We start from the raw sequence: 26,564 nt of genomic DNA, 5'->3' as shown, positions 1-26,564 counted from the left end.
TCATCCTTAGAAGTTTATTGTCATGAAATCTTTGAAGGCGGTGGAAAACTGAGCCTCTCCAGTTTCACTGTCTCTGTGACAAGATTTATCCTTTGTATGATCACATCCAAAATGGTTTGTGACAAGGATGGGAAGAACTGAAGCACTAGCGTGAATGGAAAATGCATCAATATTTAACAGAATGTCCTGTCCCGTAGACCTTCTTATCTGTGGAAAGTCTCAGCTTTTGCCTGTAGCAGAAGCCTGGGTGGTTTCACTGGTCAGGGATGGGGCAGAGGATCAGGAGTGCTTCCCCAGCAGCGAATGTGCATTTTTGGATTTGAAGGTTGTCTATATACAGCTTCTGCCAAGTACTCCTGGTGAAAAGGGACAGAGATGCTTTGGCTCTTGCTCTGCTGTGTACTACAAAATAGCTTCTTTGTCCCATCATAGCATGAAAATAGGAATTTGTTACAAATTCAGTACATTTTGGTGAATTAAAGAATATATTGATTAAGATAAGTGTCAGAGGAGAAGATAAATGAGCTGTATGGGAATTTATTATGGTCAGAGGTTCTGTTTTGTATTTGGAATGTCAATATCATACACCAAGATGTGCTGAAGTGTAAGATTTTAAAGTTTTTACTTGGGTGAAAAAGTCACGATCTTCCCCACCAGCATGTCACCTGGTCAGCTGAATGCTGCTGTTCTGCCCAGCTGCACTGGGAATTACCCTGTTAGTTTTAACCACCTTCCTACTGTTCTCTGACATGGTAAGCTACCTACAGGTTGTCTGGTTAAAAAGGAAATCACTTTATAGTGTGACGCTTTAAATAATACTTTACATCTCCAGGCATCTTTCGATATTGGCACAAAAGTATATTTTGATTAATTTTCCTTTTGTTAATAGCTTGAATGAACTAGGAGGGAAGATTTAAAAAGATGCAATTAAAATGGATATCTGTGAAATACTTGAGTTTTGTTCCACGTGTACAGAAATGTTAAAAGCCCCTTTAGCAGCTGTGCTGATACCAATTTTTCTGGTTCTCGAGTACAGAAATAAATTCAGATGTTGTAGGTTAAATAATTCACTTCCATTCTAGGTGAAAAATAAGCCCTGATCTTTTTAGCAAGTGCAATGGTTTTGTTTAAGTGATTTAAAAATTGATCACATTGAACTGATTTGAGTGCATTAAAGGATTTGCAGTTATGTAATTAAATTGATGTTTTAAATAGCTTTAAGTCCAGTTGGGAAGTGTGCAAGTGTATTTTCAGAGAAAATTTGTTGGTTGTTTTTAAAATAAATTACTGTATTGTGATTAGAATGTACTTACAGGACTGTGGCATTGGGTGGATTAATCATTTGGGATATACTGGAGGAAAGGCAAAAATGTTGAATCACTGACATTTTGTTTTTCAGGCATATCAACTATTCTGATGTACGTAGCAAACTGATGTTGTAGGAGAAAGATCTCAGAGCTGCAGAATTTCACCACAGATTATCTAGATAAAAATGAAATTTCTGATTTTTTTTTTTTTTAAATAATTAGCCTGTTTTCAAATAACAGGTTTTGTGCTTCTTCTGTCATGTTGGATTATTGAATTACCTTTTTTCCCCTATGGAAAAATTTCAGTAACCATGTTTAATTTGCAGAGCACCAGAGATCATACTGGGACTGCCGTTTTGTGAAGCCATAGACATGTGGTCGTTAGGGTGTGTGATTGCAGAGCTGTTTCTTGGATGGCCACTGTACCCAGGAGCACTGGAATATGACCAGGTAGTAGAATAAACTTCACAAACATATGCATACTTTCTGCAACTTAAGAATTTCAGATCATGAGGTACAGGATTTCAGATGTTAATAATGTCCTCTACTGAGCAGTATTTCTTCAAGTCAGTTCAATGCTATTAATTTAGTCTTATTGATTGTCCTAGAAACACAAATTCTGTTTCCAGACCATGTTGTATATTGTGCTGCTTTTCTGAATGAAAGTTCTATTTTTCCCCCCTTCTTTTTTTTTTTTATTTTCTTTTTTCCCCCTATCATGCAAAAAAAGCTGCTTTTTCTGCTGGAAGGCAAAGTTTGTGGCCGCTATCATTGCACTATAATCTCACTTAGCATGAACAAGGTTGACTCTGGAATGTCTGTTCAGATGACAGGATTAGTTGCCTTCTGAACACTTCCTGATGCTTTCTGGAAACCCTGTATAGTTCAAAGATTTGAGAGCCTGTACTTAACGAGGGACGAGAATCAAATGTCACAATAATATTGTGTATATACAGAGGTGAAGATGGAAGCTGTGCCTTTGCTCTTTTGGAGTTTTCAGCTGCTGACACCATTGGCATTAGTGAGCTGACTAAAATTTTTCTAATGAAAGATGTAGAATATTTTCTATTTAAAACACTCGAGAGAGAGAAGTATTTCATTTCGTAGCTTAATGTGGAAATTTGGAAGGAATGCAATCAGCATTCTGACTTTCCCACCTGATTTTGACCTTTGCAAGTGAAGAAATCTGCTGAAGATCCCAGAGCTAACAGCACTGGCTTCTTACCAGCTTCTGCATCTTTGAATCAAGATTTAGATGAGGGGCAGTTCTTCCAGCATGTTATTTAGGTTATTAAAATCCTGATCTTCACACAGGGGCTTTTTGGCTCCCTGAGCTTCCAGATCAGACCTACTTTTCTAAAAATTCTGTTGTTAAAATGACTGTGAGGGAATATATTGATTTTTGTGTTGATTTTGGTAACAATTCCTATTTCAGTCTCCTTCATTTACACAAAATTCAGTGTTTATGGGTGGGAAGTAAGCTATGAGTGGTACATGGATTTAGGCCTTGATGCATTTAGAAGGCATTTGTGCAGGGTATTACTGTTAAAATGGAGAATGAAAGAGAAAACAACTAACAACCATGTAATTCATTATGTTCTTTAAGGAAAAAGTGAAGACATTTGTTCTTGCAAAGATTCTGTAATAGTGTCTCAAAAATTTCTAAGAACTTGGCAAATTTATTTGCCTCTTATTTTGAAAGAGACAGACAGAGAAGATCTGGACTTTCAAAAAAAGTAATTTCCAGAACTGCTTTCACTTTTGACCCCGTACTGCTGTTAAGTAGCTGTTAAAAGTAATGCTGCTGAGGGTGAGGAAGGACCTGTAAGCCCAGTTCATGGTCTTCTGGTCACGATCTCACACACAGGCAGGTGCTGCTTCTGGATGTGGATGTGGCTTTGGACCACATCTTCAGTGGCTTACGGTGCAGTGGGGATTTGAACGGTGGAGAACGCTGCCCATGTCCCAGCACTTCCCTCAACTTGTGATTTGTCATGGTGGCAGCAGCCCAGATGTTAATGTGTCTATGGGTTTACAGAGCTGTGAGCCTTTGACTTTTGTACAGAGAGCAGTAACAGTATCCTATTTGAGAAGAAAAGACTTTCTTTCCCCTGTTGCACCACAGCCATCTTGTCAGGCACGGAACACAGGCAGAAGAAGGCAGTGTGATGTGGTGCACAGAGTGCCTACCTTCACAGTCCTCACTGGCTCATCTTTTCTCAGTTTTAGACAGCCTTATGACAGCATGTTCCTCTCACTTGTTTCTTGCCATTGTAGGCCCAGGGCCAACATGGCTCGATTTCTAGATACTACCAGACAGGGCAAGTAAACAGCATTGTCACTAATGACAGACACCTCCCAAGATGCTCTACTTCATGCAAAGAAATACATGGATTAGGGGTCAATCTGGATGCCTGCAAGATTTTTCTGCTTGCATTACAAGTGAATACTGAATTTAAAAGGCAAAAGATAAAGACAGACATTCATGTTTGCTTGGAGCATCAGCTAATACATCATCTAACACTTGTCTGATGTTCATGTTGGAGAGTTTATGGTGGAAGAGGAGCTGTAACCTGCTCTGGACTACCACAAACTACCTTTAGTGAACCTTATCATTGTGCTCAAGCAGGTCTGTAAAACTTACTTTGGAGAAATTTGATTCAGGGGTTTCCACAGTGTACACAAGGACAGCAGTCATAGGAGGTGGCTTCTAAGGAAACTGCTTTCCTCCTCCCACAGGATGTGTGTCATTGAGTAAATGAATAGGTAAGGGCTCTTTGCATTTTTCTCTGCTGTCCCCCTGGCATGTGGGAACCAACATACTAGCCCTTGATAGGAAGATCTTGGTCATTACGTTCATTTGTGTTTATATCTAGTAATAGCTGTACTTCTGTGGAAAACAGCCATGTCTTCTGAGGTTTAATAGTAATTGAAAACATGCATAGGTGCTTAACTGCTAAATTTTTTAATAAATGCATTCTGCTCACCCCACCCTGGCCAATTTCTAAGACTTCATAATATGCTTAGAAAACAGATGATCTAAGAAGAGTTCTGGTCAGAGTGGGATTCTCTTTGCTCCGTGATACAGGGAATTAGAGAGAATAGCAAGTACCAGAAGCTGTTTTATCAGAAGCCCCTTGTGTACCTTTCCTCACTACTGCCCATCAGTATTTCTCAGCCCTTCTATGGAGGCATGTGGCATGGGACCCTGCCCAAAGCCCCTCAGCCATCAATCCTCTCAGACCTTCAGCCCTGGCTGCTGGAATCTGTACTCCCTCCATCCCAACCTCTAACAAGCTCAATTTTCAATTACTGCCAATTTTTATTTCAACATGTCTTTCTTGAAGTTTTTTTTTTGCTATTTAATTTTTAAAGAAGTATTACTTCTGGGATAACTTCCACCCTGCACAGTGAATTGATGTTGCATGCGCAGCAGTTAAAACACATCATAACGTGTTGTTTCAACAGATTTCTGTCAAAGCCTTGAATCTGAATCAAATTAGGTAATACTTAGATCGTCAGCTTTAAGAAAGGTAATGCAAAATGCATAGTAACTAAAATAAAAGTGTACTTTGGTGGAAAAGAGCATCTGGCTATTTCAGGCATGAAGCTAGTCCATTCCCATTGCATTCAGCAGCAGATTTTCTCAGACACAGACAGTGTTTTTTGCTGGATGCCTAAAGGTTGTACATTCATTTCCCTTCCAAGTAGGACATGCTGCTGAAATGCAGGTGTATCTGATGCGTACAACACCCATACACTGGAAACAGTGACTGGAAAGGACTTTTATCAAGTTGTGTAAGGAGAGAATGCAAAAAAAAAATCATCAAACAAGCAAAACATTCCTAATTTTCCTGTTTAGAATGAAAATACTACATTTACAATTTGAATGGGTTGAGGAGGTAATGACAGCCACTCTCCTCAGCTCCTTAAAAAGCTTGCTTATGTAGGTCACTTCAGAGGTTTGTTTATGTATAGCTTTCTCTGAGAGACAGAGCAGTATCAAGCACTCAGTGTTAGGTGTCTCCCCTACATAAAATGTAGATGTTGAACTACAGTGCTCTGAGGGTGGTTCATTTTGCCATTTTTTAGATGAAATAACAGATTTTTAACAATGACATGTTTCTAAAATGAGGTAAATTATTTCCCATGTTGTTGTGTTGTGTTCTGTTTTGTTTTCTTCCTCAGATTCGTTACATTTCACAGACTCAAGGTTTGCCAGGAGAGCAGTTGTTAAGCATGGGAACAAAAACGGCAAGATTTTTCTGTAGAGAAACGGATGCACCGTATTCTGGTTGGAGATTAAAGGTAAACGGTGAAGCGTAGTAGAAAACAGCATACTATTTTGTGAGCAGAGAAACCAGAGATGCCAAGATTCACTACAGTACTATTAGCTCCCTTCTCTACCTCCTGGCTTTTATCAGTCCCAGCTCTGTATCGCTTCCATTTTTCCCATCCCACAAAGCCAGTGCTCCAAGCTCGTGCCCACGTTCCCTCCTGGCGGCTGGCACAGGGACAAAGCTGCTACAGATACCAGGCTCTGCCAGGTGGAGAACTCAAATTTAAGCCTTATATCTCCAGAGGTATTAATGAGGTGGTTGGTTTGAATTTTTGTTTTGCTTGGGTTTGAGTGTCTATGTTTTCCTCTTGCTTGGTGCTGCTTTTCATTTCTCTTTAAATAATTTGTTTCTGGGGCCTAAACTGTTCTATCAAAATTTGTTTGAAATGGGCTTCAGGATCAGAAGTTTCTAGGAGAAAAAGGAGATTAAGAAACAACATGACCATGTACAGCTCATTTCCTTCAGATCTCCTGCTAAGACAGTCTTTGTTGGATGAAAACTGCAATACACTGAAAGCAGATGAAATGGAAAAAAACCAAGTATGGGCTGCACACCTTGCTTCTCTCTAAGCAGCATTATTGCACACTAGCGACGAGCAGAATTTTAACTTCTTCGGCAAATCTATCTATATTTTTTTAATTGTTCTGCTTCGTGGTGCAGCTTCCCTGCCGCTGGGAGTCAGGAAGCAGTTAGAGCTGACGGGACTCGTGCAGTACCCAGCAGCTGAGGAGCTCAGAGCCCAGGTTGCGTAACTGCGCAGCAAGCCGGTAAATCCCCGGCGCTGGGCTGAGCCGTCCTGCCCTCTGTGCTGCTGGGGCTGGGTTATGGGAGGGCTCTCCAGTTACACCCTCCTGATTATTCTGCTGTTCTGGGTTTTAAGGTGGTTGATCATTAAGTGACAGTTTACATCTGGCTGCTCCCTGTGGAATAACCTAAAGGAGTTCTTGATGCACACACCCCTCCCCATTATCAGAAACTGTTACCTTGCAGAGTTTCATTCTCTTGCACCAGACTAAGTGGTGTTTTGGAGGAAGAAAGGGGTTTTTTGGTATTGACCATTAGTCATTAACTTGCAGTTTTTGTCAAAGCTGATTTTGGAAACTTTTCTGTAATTTATGCCTTTTTTTTTTTTTTTTTTTTCCCCCCTGCAGTCCTGCCTTGCCTCTTGCAACACCAGCCTACTGGGGCTGTCTGTGTTGAAAGAGAGAAGTTGTAACAAAGTGCTCTTCCATCTCATAAACCACTAATGAGTGATTGCATGCGTTCTCTAGGATTTAACTGTTTCATACTTCAGTATTTAAAATATTTACACCAACTGTTGTGTACACAGAGGAATGAGAGTACAAAAATAACAAAAGAAAAAAGAAAACAAAGAGAAATTGAACAGAGTCTGCCTGGGTGGGGTTGGTTGGGTTGTTTGGTATTATTTTTTTTTTTACAGTGACATGATGTTATTGTTTGCAGCTAAAGGTCTGAATTTGAAAAAATGGGTTAAATAACAAGTGATAGAAAATCTGTGATGTATAAAAACATAAGTTCATGGGGGAGTTTCATTAAACAACTCTTTACTAGGCTTTCAGCGCTTCCTGTGTGATTTACAAACCATCTGTTGTAATCTAGTACCATGGTCAGATGTGAAATTTAGTAGGTTTTGTAAGTTCACTTAGAAAATTGAAATTAATTAGCAAAGCAGCATGCAAATACACAATTGAAATACTATTTAAAACCGAAACCAACAAAACAAAAAAACCCATTTTTTTTTAGGTCAATAAACATGTAAAGCTACTTTGTAATTATAGAGTGACCTTTGTTGTCAACTTCTAAACTGAGCTTTCCTTTTCTTTTTTGAGACATTGGAAGAGCATGAGGCAGAGACAGGTATGAAGTCTAAAGAGGCCAGAAAGTACATTTTCCACAGTTTGGATGATATAGTGCATGTGAGTATTAAAGCATTCTTCCTGTGCAAAAGGAGCATGTGGGAATGAATGATGACTTTAAAACATATTAACTTTGAAATAAACACCTTTTGGAATATTATTTACTGTATATCAGTCATATCTATTCTTTTCTGTATATGTTGCTCAGAGGGAAATGTCTAGCTCTAGCCCCTTGAGCTTTTTATAAAGATCTTCCTTTCTCATTGCTAGGGTGAAACAACGGTATTTATTCTGGTGGTGGGGGAACCCCTCTATTTGATGTATAATATGTGCTTTATCTTCTACATTATCTGCCATCCTGGGTCAAACAAGAATGCATATGCACCCTGCTGTCTTAACTACATAACTGCCAGTATAATTCTGCTGTCTTAATAGTATAAGGGTTTTTTTTTTTTCCTTTCTTTTTTTAAAAAAAAATCCACCACTGACTTTCCTCACTTTTCTTTAGCTTTGTAACTCCCTGGTCAATGACATACGGAAATCTTTTGTTCTTTTCCATATCCTGAAAAATAATAAAATCTCAATATGTTGGAATTTTTAATTTTTTTTTATTTTTTTCAGATTACCATTACCTCTGTAGTTTAAGTTAGATCATATGAAGATCTTTATCCCAAATTTTACTTCTTAAATTCCAAGTTCTGGACTAGAATAAAGCCTTCACGGGGTTCTAGATGGGGAGGGTACAAGGGTAGTAGTGTGTGTTCAGGAAAACAATTGTCACCAATTCCAAGCCAACTGTCCTGGAATAAGCTGGCAAATTCACTGTGTCCCACATGATAAAATTGTTGAATATTACTATTTTATAACAGAAAGCAATAACAAAAAGAGTTAAGCTAATGTGCATGTCTTCTGTCTGACTGTTGGTTCTATGCCAGGTGAACATGGTGATGGATTTGGAAGGAAGTGACCTGTTGGCAGAGAAGGCAGATAGGAGGGAGTTTGTCAGTCTGTTGAAGAAAATGTTGCTTATTGATGCTGATTTAAGAATCACTCCAGCTGAGACCCTGAACCATTCTTTTGTTACCATGAAGCACCTCCTTGATTTTCCTCATAGCAACCAGTATGTAACACACAAAAATTGTTTTTTAAAATCTCTGTTATAGTGATTAATGTGTATAATAGTGTTGTTTCCTCTGCTATCAGAGAGCACAATCTTTCATTTTTGTGACATCCTAGAGAATTCTTTCAAGTACTTGCAATATTAGATACATATACTTGGTCAAGGAAATGGCTTGTATGACTTTTTTTTTTCTGAAAAGTAACATTCAGAGCAACAGATTTCTAAGTTATCATTGTTAAGCCTGCTTGTTGAAATTCCAACACTGCAGAAACTCTAGGCTTGATTTTTGAAAGTATGAAGAGCCTTACCTCCTGTCAGTCATTGAGAGCTAGGGTAGGCATTTCCTTTTGAGATGAACATCCCAGATACCTTCTTTTATGTATTGATTAGTGTGGAATATATTGAAAGTTTTGTTACAGTTGTGGAATTGTGTATTTCACAGTAGATTTCCTGAACAGCAGTCATTTCACTGAAGGAAAGAGCTTTCCATCCATTTAGTTTACTTTCCTTCCTGCTCGTATGCAGGTGCTGGAGAATGGTATTAGATGCAAGGAGCAGGAAGTAGCCTTGATTTTAAAATGTGTATTACAAAGGCTTGATATGAACACAGTAGTAGTAGTATATCTTTTTTCTACTTTTGTGTATGATACAAATTAGTGAAACTGGGAAATGTGGATTTGAAATTTTTTTTTTCTTGTTCTGGGGAATTGTTTTATCCATTTAACATGTAATTCTAATTAAAGCAACTTATTTTTATTTTTTGATAGAGTGAAGTCCTGCTTTCATATCATGGATATTTGCAAATGCAGATCAAACTCATATGACTTAAGTAATCGCAATAAAACATCATTTATGAGACCAGTTGCCTCAGGCAGTGCAGCAAATTTGACTGCGAGCTTTACCAAAATTGGGCCAGTAAGAAGTCAGGTAAAAACTTTTTTTTTTTTTTTTTTTTAAAAAATCATAAATTAAGTTAAAGCAGTTTCTCTGATTAATTTCATAATTGAAAAAAGTGCATCTGTTAAGTGACAAAATCTTCTGTGTTTTCCTCTCATTTTTTTGTAGGGTTTTCTTAAGTGGATAAGAAATCAGACCACTTAGAATTCAGTATGTTTCCAAATTAAGTTAAACTGGGATTGCTGTAATGAAGCAGTGCTGTATTGTAGTGCCCTCCCGTGGCCAAACAGGATCTCATCATCTGACATGGATTTGAAATTTTAATTTAAGTTATTTCAGTCGTTTATTATATAAGCTGGTGGGATAAGTGTGTGAGAGATTTAGATTCACAGCTATAATGTTGCCTGTATTGAATCTGTTCCCATAGGCGTTAACTGCATCTGCCCATTCAGTTTTGCACCAAGGGATACCACTGCAGGCAGGAGCTGCTCCGTTTGGTTGCAGTGATGTTTTCCAACAGGCATTGATTATATGTCCTCCAACTATTCAAGGTATGTTTAGCTGTAATTGTTACTGTTCCTGAAATACAAACATTACCATCCATCTGTTAGCAGCACTTTGGTTTTCCACTATATCCACGTAAACTATGTATCTAACATAATTATGTCATTAAAAATATGTAGCATGTGAGTCAGATCAAGATACGTTGTACTTTTCTGAAAGAAAAGACAAATCAGCATCTGCAGAAAATGATTTAAGCAATCTAGAGTCCATCTTCATGTACCAGACACACACATCTAACTATATGTATCCATATATCTATATCTGTATATATCTCAGATAAAATAGAGGGACACAATGTGAAAGATGAAGCAAGAAAGGAGGGTAGTCTGAAATAGAATTTAAGAGGGAACAAGAAAGATGAAGTGAATAGTGGTGCTGTGGTGCATTTTTTGATGGTGCGGTTGTCCCCCAGTTACATCCCTAGGGATACCCTCAGGATAAGGATAAGAAAATGCAATGGTTCTTGTGATAATTGTCAGGTTTTTTATTTTACTTCCAAGTGAATATTTGAGAAAGCATCTGGATACCTGGTGCTTCTTTTAAGGATGAAGCTGCCCTATGTAGACATTGTCACATATACTGTCCTATGGTCATGATGAGCCAGGACAGCTAGATAGAACTGCTGCAGCATTCTGGTGGGTGGAAAACACTTACCTAAATCTCTGAGAATTTTTATTGCATCATGCTGTGAGGAGGAAAGGGCAGCTTGGCTGAACTCTCCTGTATCACAAAGGATAAGACTGATTTCGGCATGCAGTTTTCTACTTGTTGAAAGAAATAATTGGCTTAGAGTTCAATTCTTAGAAACGTCTGGAAGACTGCAAGGTGGAGATGCCAGTACAGAAGTATTTCTGCAGTTAGAAAACAACCAAATAAGCATATGCATCTCTAGAAGGACACATGGCAATGCAGTTGACCTGTTTCCTTAAACAAATGTATTTGCATCATGCAAATATGGGTCCTGTTTTTCTGAGGGGTTTTTAAAACTTCATTTAGATCTCAGAACATATCAAGCAAAATGTAATTTTTCTGTTAATAATGGGCTGAGCAGACAGGACTTGATGAAAAACAACCTTTCTTATCCTAGTAATAGTCATTTATGGAAGGGGAAAGGTAATTTATATTGTTTGCTTATTAAGTTAGCTTGATTATAGTCTTCATTTCCAAAGATGTGATTTATCTCTCTTGGTGATGTCCAGCTTCATGCTGAGATCAGATCTTGAAATGATGGTGTTTATGGGAAGTAGGGTTTTTTAAGAATGACTTTCACACTCCTCCTTAGTTCTCCCTCTGCATTTTAAAGTTCTAGAAATCACCCTGGATTTGTCTGGGAAAAAAACAAAACCACAAAACACTTCCACCCTGAACTTAGAGCCTGGGAAGTCTTTATCTCTTTAGATAAAGACAGATACAGCAGACTTTATCAGTAATGTTATTTGTGGCTGCTGCATCTGTCTTGGGTTCTGGAAACTCATGGAAGCTTTGAGTATTCAGCATGCAGAGTCACAGCCTATATGAGCTAAATGCACAGCTTCATACAGATTTCCTTCTGAGCACTTAGTATGGCTAAGTAATTTCATATTTAAATTGTGTATATATTTTACACAATGACATATGTAATAACTTAAAAACTCTACTGTTTTCATGATACCCAGGTGAATAAAATGATTATGGAAAAGGAAACAGTGCAGGCAAATACTTCACCTGTGATCTCTATACTGCATTCTTAGTATGATGATAAAATTCCAAATTTAAATTGTGCTACAGCTTGAATGAGGGGAATAGATTATTTTCATGGCATAAGTGACAAGTTGAGTTGCTGGTGTGTGGGGAGAGGGATATTAATGGGATCTGGCACTGCTTCAACATTTTCCTGCTTGGCTGCTCTGTCAAATATCCGAAAAGCTAAAGCTGGCTACTTGTGGCAGAGTTAAGGTGTTGCTGTTCTAGATGGTTGTGTGGAAAAAACTAGTCAACAGTGTTTCGAGATTAAAAGCTTTGGACTTCATGGTTAAAACTTAGTGTTGTGTTATGACGTGAGAGAATTGCATCAGATGAAGATCTTCTTTATTGTAAAGATTTAAAAAAAAACCCAGACCAAAAGTCTTTAGTAGTTGTTTGGTAGTTCCCTATGAACATGCATTGCTTGGCCTTTGACTAAAAAAGCACATGATACAAAATGAACTTAGAAGAAGAAATTAATGTATTTGCTGAAACAGTAGTTTCTTCTAGCATAGCTGTTCTGTTGCAATATCTGCTGAAAAAAGAATTCACCTTTCATTGTAGTTTAACATTATTATATCAAAAATTATTATTAGTAGTAAGTATTGCTCTACATCTTAGTTTCCTGTGACAATAATAAAATCTACACAGAACATGAGATACATCTTTTTTCCTATTATGCTTTTGTGCTAATACTCCAATGGCACTATGGCTTCCGTTATCTTGATGAAGAGATGAGTAGGATTATGGATTCTAATGCAAATATTTGATATCCACAGAGAATTTTACATTGTTTCCCACAAAAGAGCTGGTAACTAGTAAGAGCATTGCCAGCTATAAAAGATAAGAGGAGTGGGTTTCAGCTAGCTGGAAAAACAGAACATGAGATGTGGAGTCAGTTGTGAGGAGCTTTGAAATTCAGTTCTGGTTACTTTTGTCTGCTTCCTTTCAAATATGTTTAGTGTAATTTGTGATAGAGTAGATGCTTAGCTTTGCAGAACTGTCTGCCAAAGTCGTTCCTCTTTCTAATAGTCCGTTTCCAAATAGCAGCTATTGACAGTTGGTTCTGGAAATTACAGCATCAAATAATTGTGCAGATAAGTAATGTTTATTTATTTGGCTTGAAAGTCTGAACTAAAGAATTTGGTCATAACCAGATGAAGAAAAAACAGTAAAATGTTATGAAATTATGTTCTATGCTTGCGTTTTGCTCAGAAAGTATATGCCAGGCTGGTGTTTTGCCTAAAGCTTGGGTACGTTTTTTTCTCCCTGATAGGAATTCCTACAAACCATAGTAAACCCACCAGTTTCTCCCTGAGGGTGGATAATGCAGTTCCATTGGTGACTCAAGGCCACACAATTCAGCCACTACAGATTCAAGCAGGAATCCTTTCTCAGGTTGGCTTCCTTTTAAAGTAAAAAATATTTGTGGTGTTATTAGGTAGTAAATGTTTTCACCCTAACTGTTTTGCCCTGTTGTAGTCCTTCTGTTCTGTGCTGAACTACAAGCCACTAATGTAAATTCAGTTGTTGCCCATTTGATGAAATCTTCTCTGCTTCACAACAGACGTGGTCCAATCAGACCCAGCAAATACTGGTTCCTGCATGGCAGCAAGTAGCACCAGTGGCAGCTCCTGCCTCATCTCTGGCCTCTGACCCTGTGGCTGGCCCACAGAGACTTGGAGACTGGGGGTAAGTTCACCTACTTTTGTGAGATACCTTAACGACTTGGGTTTAACAAGACCTATGGATGCTAATGCAAATGACTTGCAATTTAAAACTTCCTTTACTTTCCTCAGGAAGATGATTACCCAGGGCACCCATTACAATTCAGTGATACAGCAGCCTCTTTTAACCCATCAGATAACCTTGTCTGCCCCTCAGCCAATTAGTGTGGGCATTGCACACGTTGTCTGGCCTCAGCCTGCAGCTACCAAGAGGAACAAACTGTGTCAGAACAGGTTGGTAGAGTATTTCTAACATTCAAAGATAGTGTGTCTGTGGTTGCTGTTCAATGAGCAGTTGAATAACCTGTATAAGTGGTGTGTTTGTTAGTGACAATTGTACATAATTCTTTGGGAAGATTTGTCCTTTCTGCACTAAGTTTTCTGTGATATTTTGGTAATGCAGACTAGATGGAAAAGTATTTGCAGTAAGTGTTTTGAATTCTTGTTGATTAGTATGTGCTTATCATGATAGCAAAGTTGTCTTTATAGCCTTTGGGAAGGTATAAGAGTATATTGAGGTAGCTCTAATGAGATATTCCTAAGCTTATGTATACGAGGATGTATCAGGTTTAGACAACTAAAAATAAAGAGATGCTATGTAACAGGGTCACAGTGTGCCTTACAGTTGTCTTAAGAATAGTCTTTCTTTCACTGGTAGCCAAAAATACTTCAGCTGCTTGCTGAAGAAAATATGTCCCACTGCCATACAGAGTTTTTGCAAAGGTGTGAGTTGCTCAATAAAGGGGAAAGTGTGGGTTACAAAGGGCAATGTCAGCAGTCTTCCATTAAGCAAGGATTTCATCTAGAGGCTGCCAGCTTTTGTTTTCAGGGAGAATCTTTGCAGGAAATTTGGCCAGGTTTTGTTTGCTTGTTTTTCACCTAAATAGGATCTTTGTTTCTTTTGTTTCTTTAAGAAAATGGGATTTTCCAGTGCATTGTATTCAATGCTGCTGCAAATTTCAGTCCTTGATATTACATTGTTTGTTTGTTGGTTGTTGGTTGTTTTTTTTTTTTTTTTTTTTTGTTTTGTTTTGTTTGGTTGTTTTTGTTTTGGTTTGGGTTTTTTTTTTTTGGTTGTTTTTTTTTTTTTTAAGTAATGTACGAATTTATGCATGTCAGGTATTTACGACTGTTTACTGTTTTATGTTTCTCATTGTGTTAGCTTAGAAAATTGGTGGTTTAACCTGCATTACTTTCTTTGTTGAAAACAGTCCACTTCTCAGGGCTGTGGGCAGAAATTCACTAAATGCCAAACGGTGTGCTTTCCTCACAGGAGCAACGTGTTACAAAATACCAACATCCAAAATTCAGCCTTTCTATCTCCAAAGATACTGAACCTGAAGGCTGTCAAGAGAATAAGTTGTATAGAAGCACAGGACAATCATAACCCAGAAGGCCGGGAAGGTGGCTGTTGTGGAGCCTCGGTCAGGCTGGGCCCTGCCTCGTGCGGCCCCGGCAAGCAGCGGCAGGCCATCTTCCTGGCGGGCTCCCCCAGCCCGGCCGTCAGCCTGATCACCATCGGCAGCGACACCGAGGAGGACGACGTCGGGCGAGCGCGCTCACTGAGAGAGTAAGAACTGGGGCTTACTTTTATTGAGGTCTTACGTAAATATAGCTCTCTTAGCATAGCTGCTGCATTTAGTGAATTTGAGTTTAAAAAAGATAAACAATGCACTTCTACTCAAATTTCTTTGGAAGTTAACTCTGTAGCAGTATAACATGAGAAAACGAAAAATACTTTCAAAAATCTCTCTTGTTAATCTGTATACATTGGACGTTTTCACACTAGAATACTTCGAGGTCCAGCATACTTTATTTTCTTAATACCGTCATGCCCTATTTATTTGTTGAAGATGAGTTGTCTGGCTTTGCATAGTCAATGTTCATTCTAGCAGTAGCATACATTAGGTAATATTACATACGTGTGGGTGAAGAATACTGCTGTAAGGCTATGAAAAGGGGTGCATTTGGGTATAAAAGCAGATGCCAAGTGTGGTCCCCCAAAGGAGTTTTCTTTTGCAAAGCTATCAGAGAAACATGTATTATTTTAAATGACAGCTTAAAAGTTTAATATTCATTTGACTTCAGTTCAGAATCATTACATGTAAAAATAGAGGAACTTATTATAAATCTATATTATATTTTACATCTAAATTTTGGCAGATACTTGGAGGCTCTCTTGCAGTAAAATCTTTTGTCTGATTGATTTAGTACTGATTCGGTGAAAAAATTTATTCATGGAGTAGGCTTCGAAAAATGCATGCTTAGTCTAGGGTTGCCAAAAGAACATTGAAAATGTTTGAAATCTGCTTGGGATGTAAAAGAAACAAGGGACTGGATATTAGTTTACATTTAAGGGACGTTTTTTTGTGTTTGACCCCTTTTCATTCCATAATGACACCTAAGTCTGTGGTGTATGGAGAGAACAAATGAGAGATGGTCTGTTAGCTCACTTTGTCTCTGTGTGGTAGGTGCAAAGATAGCCTTGACTGTGAAGCCTGCCAGAACACCCTGAACATCGACCGTGTGTGTTCTCTCAGCAGTCCTGATAGCACTCTGAGTACTAGCTCCTCGGGACAGTCTAGTCCATCTCCTTGCAAGAGATCCAACAGGTAAAAAGTTACACTTATTACAATAAAAGAAAGATGCTAGTATTCAGCAGACTCAGTTTATGCTAAAGAATGCAAAAGTTTTATTAGTTTGCCATCTGGTGTGTCTAAATGATGTACTTTTATTGGCCTTCTGTTGCACAAGCATAGAATGTTCTTTTGTCATTCCAGACAGATCTGTCTTGCTACACTGGAAGTTTTCGTAATACTGAATGAATGGTGTTTACACAGAAAATATAAACTTGTTGCACACAGCTTCCTTTAGAAGAAAAAATCTTCTAAGGTGGCAAAATTAAGTAAGCCAAAGTAGGATGTGACAAATTTGAAGTTACCAGGACATCTTTAATTTTTGCACCCTGTTGTTCTCCCACTGTGTGTCTTGTATTGTAATCTTCAATGACATTGGTGCCATTTTCCTTCTACCAAAGATAAGCCTCACTTACATGGACACTGTTCATATGAGCAGCTTTAAAATATTTTTATCTTCACTGCTTTTTCTTCACTAACTTAAGCCTTAATTTTTGCACATTATTCCAAAATCAGTCTTACAAAAACATTCCATGTAAATCTGAACTATTTAATGGCACTTTTTTCTGCAGTAGCTCAGAGCTTAACACTGAAGCATCTATCGTAGTGACACTTGTAAAACATGGACCTGTGACACAGTCAGAAGTTCCCACTGACTTGGGATGTTCTCGCTGGGCACCTGCAGATGGTGATATAATCAGTAAATTGAAACAAAAGTTAAAAATATGGAAATAAAATTAATTGCTCAGGAGTTGTCACAGTATCAATATTTGTTACTTTAAAAAATGATTCATAATTACATAGATAGTTTGGCAAAGGCTTTGGGTTTTTGTGATGAATTTCATAATGCCAAAGTATTTTAAACAAATAATTAAATTTTAGAAATGGTTTCATTTATATTGTCTTAATTTAATCACTATGTTATAAGGACCTGTTTTATTAGCTATAAAATCACCAGAGGACTTGACTGTATGTTTAGGGGTTAGTGAATTCACTGCTATTATTTGCATGTCTTAAGCATGTATTCCACCAATTTTTAATATAAACTGGGATTTTCGTGTTTTTCTACTTCATAGAAATTCTTAATCCTCATGCCTGTTTTCTCTAACTGGGAACTTTGTTTAGCATGTACAGTTATTTATACATCACCCTGTACTATTCATTTTAGCTCCATTAAGTGAAGGATGTCTTTTGCTGTCTATATAATCCATACTTGGCACAGGCCCAGTTGAAGACTAGTTAATTTTCTTGTTGTTACTGATGAGTCTGTGATGCACCTTTTGCTTGTGTAATAAATAATACACAGATGAGATTAATATATTTTCTGGCAGAACACCTCATCATAAATTAGTTTCCTTTCCCAGGACATTTAGTGCTTGCTGCCTAAAAGATATTTGGTTCTGGTTCTGCTGACTGGGCTGTGGTCTCACTTCTGGCAGCTGGCATTTACCGTCATCCCAGCCTTTTCTTCTTCTGGTACAAGCATGGAGCCTCAATAAATGTTAGCAAAGGCTATGAGTTGTTTTTTCCCCTTGTTTTTTCCTTCTGGCTACTTAGGTAATAATAGCAATGGTTGAATGAATGAGGTTGCACCGCTTGACCAGCACTGATTTCACAGACCACCAGTGCCAAAATAGCCACTGTGTAAATAAGAGTGTTGAGTTTGCCTCCTTATTCTAAATCTGTTTAAAAGAACCTGTCAGTTATGCACAGGCAGTGCTCTCTGGAGGAGCTTCAGAGAGACCTCATTTTTCAGTAGATAAGGTCTCGTGTAGCTGCTGGTGGTTGATATGCAGATGAGAGCTACTGTGCAGATTTCTTCCTCAGCATTCTCTATCCCATCCTGACTCTTGCAGGCCCCAGGGGTCGCTTTATGCAGGCTCTGGGATGTGGCTGATTTCTTGAAAGAAATTAGATCAGTATGTTCTCATCTGCTAGTGTAATAACCACCAGGAGACCTTTATGGTTTTATATTCAGGAAGAAATGAAATCTTTTTCAATCCTTTGGCCTAAAAGTCTAAATTTCAGGTGAATTCTAAGTACAAGATTATTTAAAATAGAAATTAAAAATATAAATTAAAAAGTGAGTGCAAGTTGGGTTACACATCTAAGTCTTTATGCAGAAGTTATCTCCTCTCTCTGAACCCTGCAATTTGTGGGAAATGAGTTTGAATATTGAACTGCCATCTGAATGTTTATATGATGGAAATGTAACATTTTTATGCAGCCTCGAGTAGTTCCACTTCCGTGAATTTTATACAGTACTTTAATAAAATCCATCTATATTATGAAAATATATTTGTTTTTATTTTTTGATAGTATGTCAGATGACGAACAGGAAAGTGGATGTGATACAGTGGAGGGTTCCCCAGCTTCAGACTCTTCAGGACATGACAGCCCATTTGTGGAAAATGGCTTTGTAGCCAACACCAATAACAACAAGGAAGAAAGAGCCTTGGTTAGTTCTGAACCCAAAGCAGCTGTTTGCACAGTAGTGGTACCACAGCTGAGGCTTGAACACAGGCTGCGTCTTGATGGACGGATGGTGAATACAGGTAAGTTAGTTCAGAGTTTCTGTACCAGTAGGTAAGAATAGAAATTCCAATATTTATTCAATAGCCATAAATAACAAAGATTCTGACCTATTCATGTTTCTGCTAATCTGTAATAAACATTTCTTAATCATGTTGTGTGTTGACTTCTATTGTTGCTCCTTGTATGCTGAAGCAAGTGAAACTTTGTCTAACTTTTGTTAGAATAGTGACAACAAAACCATAACATTGTTCATTTATATCTTGGAAGATGCTACGTGCCAGCCACTGAAAAAGGGTCGGTCTGTCTTGGGAAGAATAAACCAGCCTTCTGTTGTAGGAAACCGTCAGCAAAAACTGACATCAGCATTCCATCAGCAACATATAAACTTCAGTCAGGTATGTGTGCTTACATCGAAGAAGTGTTTTTTTCTCTCTTGAGGTTCCAAACATGCTGAATACTCTCCATTTCAGTTGCTGTCAATGGCAACGGCAGGTTTTCAACAGCTTGATTACAGAAGTGTTCAGATCTTGAAAAATGGATTTCAACTTCCTGGGCAAGTCATATGGATCTTTCACATTTGGTCATTTTCTTAACACAGCTGACTATTTTTTAAAACGATAGAAAAGCCATTCTGGGAAAATGATCAATTCCTACACAAAATCAAAGCATGAGATAAAATGAAGTATATTTTAGTGTATTTTTTTTCCTGTTTCCAAACACTAAAATGCTCGTAGTGTGCAGTTAAAAACTGTGGCTAAGTTTCAGCCTTGTTCTGTTAGTAGCATGCGTGAAAATGCTTCTGGTTTGAGTATCCAGAAATAAGATAGAGCTTAGTAAAGCAAACTGTTTCCTACCTTTGCTGCCAGAGAAGAGGTTGTGGTGGTAGTTCAATCCAATGTTGGAAGGTACCTGAAGTTAATTTAAAAGCTACTTTTATTGTTATCCAACAACATAGTAAATGTGTCTGTGCTGTCTGAGAACCGAAGTTGATAAGTGACATCAAGTTTTAAGCACTTTCAATTAATAAATTTTGAGCTGTAGCTGCATTGAGCTTTTTGGTTAGATATATGGAGTTATATTGAATATAACAGCAGTACCTGTTTAAGTCTTACAGAATTAACTGTGAATGCTAAATTGTGAGTTAAATACTGCATGCAAGCATGCTATATATAGATAAGAGGATTTACCAATAATGGCTTGAATAGTTTAGATTGAAAGAAACGTTTGGGTGGGCGACACAATCTCCCCTTCTGCAAGATTATGCAGAAGGATTGGTTTAATTAATTCTAAGAAAACCTTAATATGATCAGCATAGTATTAATTTTTAATCCCTTCAATGACTGCAGCTCCTCAGCCTCTTGGCAGAAAGTGTAGAACGTTACTTTCATTACAAAAATTTGTGCTGATCCTTCCTTCTTTGGTAGGTGTCCTATGTAGTTTGAAGTCTGCAGCATTTAATGGCAGTAATTGATTTTTAGTCTTTCTCTTTATAACTGTTAATGATTACCACATCCTCCTGTGATCATAGCCCTAGACTTCTGTTTGCCTAGTTGTCTCAGATATTTTCAATCCGTTTATTATTTTTTCTGCTCTCCTCTAAAATTTCTCTCCTATTTGTCCTCTTTGTGCCTCATTATGGTGCCCAAACTGAACGCAGCACTTCCAATTGATGCCAAGCCAGTGCTGAGTAGAGTGGAATAAGCACCTTGCTCATGTGATACATGGTATTTCTGTTAAAACAGCCCAGCATGGCATTTTTTTTTTTTTTTGCAAGAGCATTGAAATAGCTTGTGTTCTGTTTACCATCTCTTATTGTCAGATTTCCTGTCTGTGCTACTGTCTAAATAGCTAATGTTTCTTTTTTTTTCATTTAAGCATTTACTTATTCCAGTTTCTATATTTCTCTTGATTTTAAGTTGACTAGTTTTAGTGCATTACTCCATTTTTCAAACGCCCTTTATACTTAGAAATGTTAAGACCTGCCCATTTTTGTGTGGGGACAGGTTCAGCACTTTGGATCTGGGCCGCAGGAGTGGAACGGCAACTACGCTCCTCGGAGGCAGCAGGTTTACATCCCAGCCAGCGTTGCCGGCCACGCTTTCTCCCTGCCTCAAGGAAGCCCAAATCCCACCAGCGTGCACGCCCATCTCTCTGGAAGTACCCACCTTGGAGGACAGCCTGCTATTCTTCCGTACCCGTCGTCGGCACCCCTCAGTACTGCTGCGCCCGTTGCCCACCTCCTTGCCTCGCCATGTACCTCAAGACCCTTGCTGCAGCACCCGACGTACAATCTATCTCATCCCAGTGCTGTCGTGCACCAGGTTCCCGTCGGCATAAACCCCCGTCTCCTGCCTTCCCCAACCATCCCCCAGACTCAGTACAAGCCCATCTTCCCGCCGCATTCCTACCTGGCGGCGTCACCGGCCTACGCGGCGTTTCCGCTCAGTCCCACAAAACTCAGCCAGTACCCCTTTATGTGAGGACTCAAGTGCACTGTACTGGGGAAGTTCGATGATACGCAAGTTTGGTTAAAGAAGAAACATGGTATTTATTAAATATTAGCCATGGCACAACAGGAAAATTATTTTTTTGAATCATGTAGACTTGGGTGCAATTTAAACAACTCTGAGCTTTAAAAAAAAAAACTCACTTTTAACGTGTTTTGCACATTTGGTATAACTTGTCTTTGGTCATGTTATCTTCTTATATAGTAACTTTAGACAGGTGACTTACGGGAGCAGAAATCTGGTTTTGCTCCTGCTATTTTTTATAAAATTGCCTTCTAACTAGTGCAAGACACGTCTACATTTGGGAAGCCATTCAGTGTACAGGACTAGAGCAACAGATGCACATGTGTCAGCAGTACAGTGTAGAGGTAACTTGTTTGTATCGTGTATCTTGGTGTTTAAATGTTGAGTCACTTATCTAAAAGTTGAGCTGTTGTTCTTCACATTGCATGTGTCTTTTGCATGGGCGAAGAAAAAAGCCTAAACATCGCTCTTAAATGTCGTTGTCCTAATAATCTCAGCTGCATTGTAAACTGTTCCCACACATAGTGCCTTAAATATTTGAGGTTGTTAATGTTATTACTTATATATAAATGTTGAGGACTGCAGCACTTAAAAATTCAGATCTGCTGATTTTTTGATAGCGTAATGCTCATTTTGGGTTGTGTGTGGTATGATTTTAGTACTGGGTGTGTTTTCCTTATGGAGAAGGCAGCATGTTTTGCTGTAGCTGAATTTTGCTGTCTTTTTTCCCCCCCCAGAATGATGTAGCTTCAACACAAGAATTTAGTAGTCCTTAAGAGAAGTTGATTCAGTAGCTATTGAGTAGTGACACACAACACAGTATTTCATACTGGTAAATGGAACTGCAATACAACCTAAGTGGTTTATTTTAAAAGTGTTTGTCTAATTGGATATAATAAAATGTTTAGAGGTGCGGTAGGCATGACTGACTAGCTAATGAGAGAAGAAGCCAAGTGCTCATTGATCCATGATGTGGTTTCATCTTAGCTTGAGCAAACCATGCAGTATTTAATAACTAGTAGCAGAATATTTACTATTGAAGCTTGAAAAGATGTGAGTTCTTTGTGTGCAATCTTTCATTTATGCATGGGAGAGATTTTAGTCTTTTTACATGATAATGTTTGTTTTAGCCTGTTGCGGGTGTTTGCTTATTTAATACATTCCGTCAGGGACGTAAATTACATGCTTTTTGCATTATTTTTTTTCTCCTTAGTAAGTGTGTCTTTTCGTTTTCTTTGTTTTGTTCAAATGAAGTTGCTTTTGCAGCACCAAAGACTTAATCATCCATTTCCTATAAAAGGTAGCTACTTTTTCATAGACCTCAAGTATACTGTAGTGTAGAGATGGGATTTACAGAAGGTATTAAACTGAGGCTGTGTTTTAGCTTATGGGCAAGTAATAAATTGTATCATTTATCTTGAATGTATCATAGATAAGCTGCTATATAATGATTGCCACTTCAGATAGCTGTGAAATTAGGTGATTAACTAGTTCTTTCTTAGCCTTCTAATTTCTGTACAAGTCTAATTACATGAAATAGAAGCTGGGTTTTGGGTTTGGTTGTTGTGTGTTCTTTTTTTTTTTTTTAAATTCTGTTTTCATGTTTGAAGTGTTGTAACTACTATACTGTAAATGATGGAAGATGATTGCATATGTTTTTTTGGGGTGTGTTATTTGCATCAGTATTTTATCTCCATTAACTCTGAGCTCATCACTGCATATAAGTGGATGTATTGATGTAACTTAATTTTTTTTATGTTTTCATATTGGCATTGTGTACACACTTAAGACGCTGCATCTTGCAGGCTTGACTTAACTTTTTTTTAAAACAAAATCTGGAATATGATCCTTGCAATGTTGACTGGAATAAGAGTGCAAAGCATTTGATTTTAACTCTGTCAATAAGCTAATAACTGGTAATCTTTTTCTTTACTCCACTAACACAAGCAGTGTTTTATTTAATGAATGTCTGAAGGAAATAAATGTGCCTACATTTGATTTATTTTTTAAGTAATTATTAAAATGCAACAGTATTAGATCATTAAAAAAAAAAAAAAGAAAAAAAATACCAGCAGTACATTTTTAATCACACTGAAAATTAAGAAACCTAACTTTTCCCAGAAGTTTCAGTGTTTTTAGTAATCAACTCTATGCATTTTGTACAAGTGTGTGTATATAAAGTATGCATTAGAAACTGGGAGTATCCTGATGGATTTGAAATCTTATCAATATATCAATATAAAGCCTAAATATAGGGAGTCAAGGAAATGCTCAAATTGGATATCCACCTTACCACTTCAAACTTGTGCTATGTGGTCCAGCAGATAGTTTTCTGTTCACTCCCTTGTGTTGGGAAGCAATGTTTATTTGGTGCTTACTCCATTGCAGGCAATGGACACACCAAGAATCACCAGAGCAAATGGAATACATGAATTTTGTATCGTGATAAGAAAAAATACTGCAATTGTTTTTTTTCTGGGGCCATGGGGATCTTTATTGGTTTAATGTATTTACTTTCTTTTTACTGTGCTTAAGGTTTTAAGCTAACGTGCTTGTTAAATTGACACGATTATTTGTATATCATAACAGTATCTGATCGTGTGCAGGAAGAAGTTGCTGTAAACGTGCCCCAAATTAGATCTGCTGCTCTTTCTATGTATTGTAATTTTGGAAATGTCTGCATTTCAAAGAATGAAATATTTGGGATCCTGCCACAGCTTAAATTCAGTATACTGGGTGAGTTTTCCCCCCCATCCTGCAGTACACTTGGAGAGAATGGACTCTTGCCACTGCAAGTGTCTGGAGCCCATCTGCAGAAACAAAAAGCTTTCAGGGCGAGGGCCTTTTCTGTGAAAAAAGCCATCCTCTGAGAAGCATTTATACACGTTACCATTTAAATGCCTTTTTTAAATAAAACACTGCATGACCATGGAACTGCATACCTGCATATTACTTTAATTTGCAAGATTTTATAGGTATTTCTTGTGTTCAGTTTTTAACTTTACTTCAGGGTGTTTTATTGGTCAAATATGCTACTGTATTAACTTTTTTTTTGTTGTTTTAATTTTTAACGTTTCTGTTTTTACTGCTAATTACCTTGGTTTGTGTTAAGTAAAAGTTAAATCACACTGCAAGCTGTAGGAAGACTTGTTCTAGAAATACCCAGTGATAGAGACTTGATTAATGAGTTTGAACTGTTACTGTTTAACAATTTGTAGACTCGTGGCTTTTTTTTTTGCTTTGGATTTCTATGCTACACTAGTTGGCCATGTAGCAATTGCACTGTGCAATATTACAATATGAGGACTGGGAAAATTTTTTATAGATGTAATGTCTCTTACAGTTTGCGATAGTATTTCTTTCTAGTTCTCAGTGATTTAAATGTGACCAAGCCTTCTGTACTTTGTCACAAAAAGCGGGTTTTCCAGGTGACTATTTTGGTGAGTGTCAAAATAAGAATTTATGGTGTATTACTGTCGAGATTCACTTTGAATTAAAATATATATTGCAGCAGATGGCTTTTGGTGGCTTTCATTTTTTCCTGTGTTAAATCAAAGCTGGATTAAGGTAAGGGCAATGAAAATTCACGAGGAGGGCTCTAAAATTCTAATATAATCACTTGTCTAAGCTTCTCTTCTTTCTGAAATTTTACGTTTCATTAACTTTCCAGGGTTGCTTAGGAGGGTCTTGAGATTCTGCCTTTAGTGTAGCCAAACCTTGGAGGTTCTTTGTTCTGGATGTCCTACTTTTACAACCTTAGAGAGAAAGGTTATCTGGCCCAGATACCAGCAGATAGGTGCTGCCACAGATGGCCCCATGCGGTCAGTGGCTCCAGATGGCCAGCCTGGTATGGACTAGCCATCCATGGAAGGTGCATTTGCTGGTGTGGCTGTCAGCCAAATGTGCTCACTCTGCCACAGGGGTACAGTGCTCACTGAAATCTAGTGGCTTGGAAGCTGTTGTGAAGCAGGCTACTGGCTACAAGTACTTATGACGTAGCAGGGTTCCTGTGCTTAGCATTGCATCTAAGGTGCTGTCATAAAGGAAATGTAAAAGGCTAAAATGACAGAACTGTATATTTTTGATACCAAAAGGTTTCAGAATTGACAGTGGTACTGTTACTGATCTTTTGCAGTTGCTCACTTTTCAGTGTAAGTTGGTCATACGGTCTGCAAAGTGTTTCCTGCAGCACCTATACCTTAGGCTACATGAAAATACATCTGTCCAAGTTCTGTAGACACCTTTGTTCTTAGGAAAGCTGTTTCCTTTTCTTCCTTACAGTAAGACCCATGGATTGTTGACGTTTAAATGCATTTTGATGTTGGTGTCAATATCCTACATTCCCATAGCAAAGGGGGCCACTGCCCTATTTTTTAAGACAGTGTATTTTACACTCTTGCTTTAGACAACATCCAGCAAACAATGGAAAGCAGCATGAGCCTTTCAGAGGGAATGTGCTGTCTGTGAAGTCCTTCCTGCTCTTGTTCTCTGTTAGTAGTGTCTGTCTTTCCCCTATGCTCTTTCCAGTCCTGTAGAAGGATCGGACTAGGGCAGACAATTATGAGTAAATAATCTTCCTCTCAAATGCCCTTAGGATGACTAACATTGGTTTAAAATTTGGTGAATATTTTCCCTGTCACTAAATGCAAAGGACAAATTTATACTGCAGTTATGATAGCAGATTCATTCAAGGAAAAGCTTTCAGAGTCGATGGAGCTGTCACATGCTACCGATCTGCAGTGGGACAAATGGGTTTGGGATGATGCTATTTCTCAGTGAATTAACTTGGTTTTTCAGCTGGAGAGATGATCAGTCCCTGGGAGGCAACAGAGAAGTTCCTGTTTGGCATCCCTCACGAAGCAGTACAGTCCTGACGGTCTTGGTGGATTCCCATTAATCACTGTAACTCCTGTAACTGTGACTTCAGCTCCTGTAATGAGCGGAGGCAGCAGGAGCCAGTTTTGGCACGGCTGTGAAGTGTGGCTGCTCCCGTGTGAAGAGCTGCAGCCTCCTTACAGGCCTGGAGTGCCTGACACGTGTCTGGCACAGTGCAGAGCTCTGGGCAACACCAGGGGAATGCTGAAGCCTTTCCTGCCTCTTCCCCTGCTGAAAGACACAGCAACTGAAATGGTCAGGCTGATGTCCAGCTGTGCAGGAAGACATAGGAAGTTGTGGATAAGGTTTGATGGTGATTGATGTTAATTAGATCTTCCCACCTTTTACCTACAAGAAGGTGCGCTTCATCTCTCAGGAGAGGTGGGTATGTGCTCTGAGTTGATTCAGGTAACTTGAGCTGCCTCTGCCATGG

The 26,564-nt window shown here is 38.3% G+C and overlaps 1 protein-coding gene across 1 annotated transcript; it reads left to right on the top strand.

Annotated features, from left to right (window-relative positions):
* Nucleotides 1–1,633: 1,633 nt before the first annotated feature.
* Nucleotides 1,634–23,587, top strand: HIPK3 (homeodomain interacting protein kinase 3; the record flags this gene model as incomplete). Its single annotated transcript, XM_008948692.1, has 14 exons — nucleotides 1,634–1,757; nucleotides 5,496–5,615; nucleotides 7,498–7,584; nucleotides 8,460–8,644; nucleotides 9,412–9,571; nucleotides 9,969–10,092; nucleotides 13,104–13,225; nucleotides 13,395–13,519; nucleotides 13,627–13,788; nucleotides 14,828–15,124; nucleotides 16,026–16,166; nucleotides 18,510–18,745; nucleotides 18,993–19,120; nucleotides 20,729–23,587. Coding segments are annotated over 14 exons (2,488 nt in total), but the record flags the coding sequence as incomplete, so codon positions are not given.
* Between the last annotated feature and the right edge of the window lie 2,977 nt (nucleotides 23,588–26,564).

Source organism: Merops nubicus, unplaced genomic scaffold (genome assembly GCF_000691845.1).
Source record: "Merops nubicus isolate BGI_N331 unplaced genomic scaffold, ASM69184v1 scaffold22051, whole genome shotgun sequence".
In the NCBI taxonomy this organism is placed as follows: domain Eukaryota; kingdom Metazoa; phylum Chordata; class Aves; order Coraciiformes; family Meropidae; genus Merops; species Merops nubicus.
This window is presented reverse-complemented; position numbering and strand designations above follow the sequence as displayed.